Source organism: Giraffa tippelskirchi, chromosome X (genome assembly GCF_054371585.1).
Source record: "Giraffa tippelskirchi isolate mGirTip1 chromosome X, T2T-mGirTip1v1.2.pri, whole genome shotgun sequence".
Taxonomy (NCBI): Eukaryota; Metazoa; Chordata; class Mammalia; order Artiodactyla; family Giraffidae; genus Giraffa; species Giraffa tippelskirchi.
Genome location: NC_137289.1, coordinates 21022095 through 21028094, shown reverse-complemented (window position 1 = coordinate 21028094; position 6000 = coordinate 21022095). Strand labels below are relative to the sequence as shown.

At 40.2% G+C, this 6000-nt stretch overlaps 1 protein-coding gene across 1 annotated transcript in view; it reads left to right on the top strand.

The window, feature by feature from the left end:
* Positions 1–2985: 2985 nt before the first annotated feature.
* STK26 (serine/threonine kinase 26) overlaps positions 2986–6000 on the top strand; it is an 85799-nt gene continuing 82784 nt past the window's right edge. The window contains exon 1 of the mRNA XM_081567325.1: positions 2986–3137. Within this exon, the coding sequence (XP_081423451.1) occupies positions 3136–3137 (2 nt within the window). The 5' untranslated portion in view covers positions 2986–3135. The remainder of the gene's footprint in view (positions 3138–6000) is intronic.

The window sequence follows — 6000 nt, the reverse complement described above, 5'->3', positions numbered from 1 at the left end:
AGAGGACTCCAAAAAGTTTCAAGTTGGAGAAGTATACCAAGTGCCAGTTCCTAGGGTGAGGCAAGGCGGTAAGAGGACAAATGAATCATGAGGTCAGACATTAGAGTGGTCTGAGGAAGAGGTAGGAATGAGTATGAGATAAGCTGGGGTGAATGGTTCAGGACAGCAGCCATGAATTCTGAAAGAATGAGGGAGGCCTGTTTTCATGCAATGTGGGTAGGCTGGTACAGGCAAATACTTGATAGCTTAAGGCACTGAACAGGCCCAGACACTGTATATGGAATCCCTAGTCTCTGCATCAACAGCTGAAGAAACTTACATTCTTAGAATTCTAGCAGAGGTTCCTATTCCTGTTTCACTTTCCTAAGATTTGCAGTAGAAATATATATTCTCAATATGTAAGAGCACAAGTTTCTTACACCTCCTTCAAATTCATGGGACAGATGATTTGTAATTCAGAAGTCTAAATCCAAGGCTATCTATCTTTTTCATTCTATTAGGTTACTATTTTCAAAGACAAATCCTCTGATTTATAAATACAGACTACTTCATTAACTGTGTTTAACAGGTAGCAGAGGCTTTGTTACTGACAACTGCCAGGCAGTGACTTGGAACACAGCCCCTGGTTTTTGAATTTGCTGTAACATGATACAGAGCACATAGCACATATTTTGCTTCAAGAGAGATCTCTAATTTTGTTAAACTTCTTGCTCTGGCTGCCACAATCTGTGCATGCTGCTCCAGGCTCTCCAAATTCATATTGACCTTGTGGTCGACAAAGAATAAAACAAGGGAGTAGGAAGTGCCCAGAAAAAAAATACAGTGACTGTTTCCCCATTCCTCCCAATACAATGGTAGCTATCAAAGGGATAAAAAGCTTAGGCAAGAAAAAGCTTGTGAGGGAAAATCCAAGCTGGGAATTGCTCCGTAATCACAGCTGTCTCTGATTCTTTCTCATCTGAGTCTTGACCTTTGTTCTGCTGTAAGAGTTCTCTCCATCCTCGATCTAGGGCAGTCGTTGCCACCACCATCCCTGGTTTCCAACAGTCCTCTGATTGCCTAAGCTCTCAGTTACGGGCAATTCCCTTTGGTCTACCAGAACAAAGGTGGCATTTTTCAGGTGAATTTTTTCTTAAGACAGAAAGAGGAGACAAAAGCAAGGAGGCTCGGATGCTTAGAACTGGACAGGATTCTTCGTTCCTTGACAATGATTCTCAAAGTGGGCTTCCAAGGTCAGGGAACTCATTAGAAATGCCAATTCTCAGCCCCCTTCCTCAACTTCTGAATCAGACACTCTGGGAATAAGGCCCAGCCCTCTGTCATTTAGCAAGTCCCTCAGGCTCAAGCTTGAGAACCACTGTTCTAAGGAAACCGCAACCTAGTCCCAGGTAGCCTTGAGCAGTCTTAGCTTTCTTTCCTTGTGTCAACCACGTTTGGTTCTGTTTGCCTACAGCCTGCTTACTAGCAGCTGACTCTACTTTTGGGCCAGTGGACTTCATGTGGTGGGCTAGCACATGTACCAAGTGTTACTACCACTAATCTTTCCAGAAGATTCCAGATTTTTTTGCTTGTTTCCCGTGTGCTCTGCACTGTACTAAGCACAGTATACTCAGTGTTTCACTTAATCCTCACAATATCTCCTTAAGGGAAGAATCTGCATCTTCCAAATGAGGAAATGTAGACTCAGAGAAGGTGACCTGCTGAAGGGATGCCAGGTAAAATGAGGCAGGGCCAAAATTTCATACCTATGTGTCTATGACTCCAAAGCCTATATGTACAACCTTGATTTCATACTGCCTCCACACAGCTATGTGGCTCCTGCACCAGGCACCACAGTCTGGGCAGCTTCTGTCATCACATATCAATTCACTGTCTTGGCTAGCTGACTCCTCTCCTTCTGCACTAGCCTTTTCATAAATTATACCAGGACAAGTTACTTTATCTCACTGAGCTTCAGTTCCCTTGTCTGTAGGCTGGAGAAATAACCCTTACCTCAGAGAGTGGCTTTGAGGATCAAACAGGTAAATATGTGTGAGAGGGTTGTCAACTGTAATAGAAATGAAGGGTGTTATTAGTTCCATTCTACAGATGAGGAAATGTAAGGTCACTGTGGTTACCTGATTTAGGCAAAAACTGTTGGCTTTCCACCAGATATTTGAGGGTGTGAGGAGGCCTCTGCTCCCAAAATATCTCTGCTTGCAACTCTAAGTAGAGAGACAGCCACATTTCATAAATATTCTTTTTAAGATGAAAATATTCTCAGGTCAGGATATCAAACAGGCAGATATCAAACAGATATTAAACAGGTCAGGGTATCAAACAGATACATTTTGACCAAGAGAGATGAGAATGGCCTAGAACTGAGGCACTGTGAGGAAGTACTGGCTTAGCCACTAGCTGTTGAAACAAGCTTTGGGCAGCCAGAGGACACAGGGTCAGAGTGAGGGGGGTGAAGAGAGCATAGAGTCTCTGCTATGAGAAGTAGGACAGCTTGAAGGATTGGGCAGGTTCACCATTTTGCTGATGGCCCAATTATCCATTTTACCATTTAGATCCACATTTAGCAATTAGCCTGCAATTAAAAATAAATAATTTTTTTTAAAGATGGAAAAAAGGAAAACAAATTTTAAAGAGATTTTTAATGTTTATTATTTTTGTTGTTGGCCGCACTGCACTCCTTGTGCAACATCAGTTCCTGACCAGGGACTGAACCTGGGTCACAATGCTGAAAGCCCGGAATCCTAACCACTAGGCTACCAAGAAAGTCCCTAAACAATTTTTCATTGTTGTATAATATACTTCAGAAGAATCCTCTCTTCATTTGTCCCTTTGCCCTTCCTCTGTATGTCAGCTTTCCAAGTTTTTCATTTTTGTCTTTTCATACTTCCTTCCGACAGATAAGGTTAGTTCTTGTAACTAGACATTCACTCCAAGACTTTCTACTGTTTCTTTTTCATGGTCTATGCAGAGCACATACAATGTTTCAAAAAGGTAGAGCTCAGCAAGCCAAGGGAGGAAGTTGGTGCATTCTGTGGAATCCAGCAGTGTTATACCAACAAGACCCAAGAAGCCCTCAGCAACGCTGGATGGTCTGTGCTTGAGTTTCATAAAGATTGATCTGACAGAGAAGGTACCATGTAAGTTTTCATGTGATGGTTTTTACACAAGAGTATTCTTTTAAGCTATGTTTTTTTGTTTTTCCTTGTATGAAATTTATTTTCTCTGAAATGTAATTTCTGAAAGATATATGGACATGAAATAACCTCAAATAAATACTGACTAGAGGCTGGGTATTAAAGCAAACCCCCTCTACCTGCTCTCTGTGTGGCAATTGACTCTTCTGCAAGTAATGTTTGGAAAAAGATCCATTTCTACAGGGCTAAGCTTTGCTTAAAATAGGATTCTGTGTATCAATGAAGACATTCAAGTATAGCATAAATTACAACCGTCTTGAAATGCCCACAGGGAATTCATGTACCATTCCCTACTTATGTCATAATTAAAAAGAAAAGCCACACTTGGCCAAATTTCTGGCCCATCCAGCCCAGAATTTGTACAGGGGGACTCAGAGACATTTTGGCAGTAGGAGTGAAAAGGGTGTGGTGGTCCTCATTAATGACAACCTCAAAGATTACGGACATTTCAAGATTCTCTTCACAAGCTATTTTGGTTTTATCTTCTACCCATATAGTCTAAATCCTTCTTGGAATCTCTTTTCAGCTCAACGTGTACTGTTGCTTTAGGTGGTGAGTTCCCTAGGTTTTTCTGCCTACTGTGTAAAGTCTCACTTCCTTTTGTTTGTCTTGGATTTGACTCTTTTGACTTTTAAGGTCTATTCCGAGCTCTGGCCAGTGAATAGTTCTGATCACTATTTACTCTGTACATACCCTTTATGAGGCTTTCATAATGAGGATACAAGTGGGACCTACCTTATAGGGGTAATAGGTATTGAACGATCCAATACACATCAAGTGTTTAGACCTGTGCCAGGCACAGAGTGAGTACTAAATTAGCACTAATTATTAGTGAACTTTGGCTGTTGCCTCTATCTTCACCTTCCTGGGTTAAAGAATCCTAACACTTTAAGGCTGTCTCAGAACAGCACCTTCTCACTCCATTCTTGAGGTACATTTTCCCTTTCTTAAAACCCACAGAATTAAATATTCTGTTCCAGACACGGCTGCACGAGGTTTAATTGTTTTTTCAAAAATATGATAGTATGGTATTCTGTTTCTAGTCTGTTTTCTATTGACACTCAGCATCTTGTTGACCTTTCCAGCCAAAATGGCACAGTCAGCTGAAATTGTTCTAGAAATATCTACAACTCTTAGGTCTCTTTCCAGAGCCATAAGTAACAAGAGATCTTATTATAGGTATTGTATAGTTAGGATTTTTTTTTTTAATAAATGTTTTACCTTGCTGAGGTAATGTATTGTACCCTTTCCCTACTCTCTCAATTTTGAGAGATTTGCTGGCAATTTATCCTGTGCCAGCTTACCACTTCACTACTGAGAAGAGCTTAGTGCCAGCTACAAACACAGAAACACCACTGTGTATACCTTATTTTACACGGCTTATAACATTTAAATAAGGCAGGAACCATGGGAATCTTAATGCTGACACCTCTCCATCCAGAGAAGCACCCACTTTTTCTGATCTTCCATTTCATTCTGTAAGTTAGCTCACCTTTCATGGCAAAATGTTTTCCCAAGTCCCATAACGACACATTTAACAGCAACAAAAATGTCAACAGTATGGAAGCTTGTCAAAAGCTTTCTTAAAAGTCTATGTAAACTCTATCTCCTGGTTTCTCTTTGTCAATATGTTATTTACTAATAGATTAGTCAGACATGATTTTCTCTCACAGAAACCCTGCAGTCTTTCTTCCGAAAGGTCATGTTTGACTGTGACTCTAGATTTATTATTTGGCTATAAAACAATGACTCAGAGACTTCCAGATTTTTCTTTTTAAGAAATTTTTTTAATATAATCATTAAATGTCAGTGCTGGAAGGAACCTTAGAGATGGACCAATTCTCTCCATTTTACAATGAGGAAATTGAAGCCTGAAAAGGCTCCTGCCAAACTCATTTTTCACTTATTAGTCTTTTAACAATTTGAATAAAATGCTTATTCTAGATTGTGTTAAAATATTTGGGCATATGTTTTCTCTGATGTCTCAAATGGAATTTATTTTTCTTACCAGGGAATACACAATAAACATAATTTATGGACACAAAATGTTCTCAAGAACTCTAATATTTTTAAGAGAAGCTTGATAACTAATATTTAACTGTTGGCACTTCCTTTAGCTCACAGATTTGCTTTTGATTGCGTTATTCCTATTAAGAATTCTACTCCCCAAACATACCTTCTTTCTTGTTATGGTTAAAGTCACTTTGGAAAGTTTATGTTGTGTTACTGTGTGCCAGGGCTTCCTTCCCAGGTGGCGTTAGTGGTAAAGAACTCACCTGCCAATGTGGGAGACATAAGAGACGTAGGTTTGATCCCTGGGTCGGGAAAATCCCCTGGAGAAGGAAATGGCAACCCACTCCAGTATTCTTGCCTGGAAAACCCCATGGACAGACAGAGCCTGGTGGGCTACAGTCCATGGGGTCTCAAAGAGTTGGACACGACTGAAAGCGACTAAGCACTAGCACCAGGCACTGTTCTAAGCATATCCCATAGATCTTCATTTAAAGTTCAAAGGTAGACAATAGGAATCCACAATGCTCAAAGACAAGAAGTGGATACGTTTGGGCTAGAGCAGGTAATGACTGGATGAGGGCATCAAGAAGACTTCTGGGGTGCAAGCAGTGTTCTGTTTCTTGATCGGGGTGACATACAGGAATGTGCTAATTTTGTGAAATTTCACTGAGCTGTTTGGCACATGATCTGTGTAACCTGTATGTATGGCATACTTCAATAAAATTTAAAGGAAAAAATAACACATATTATGGACCTTAAGTCAACTCGATTAGATAGGTATTATTATTATTAC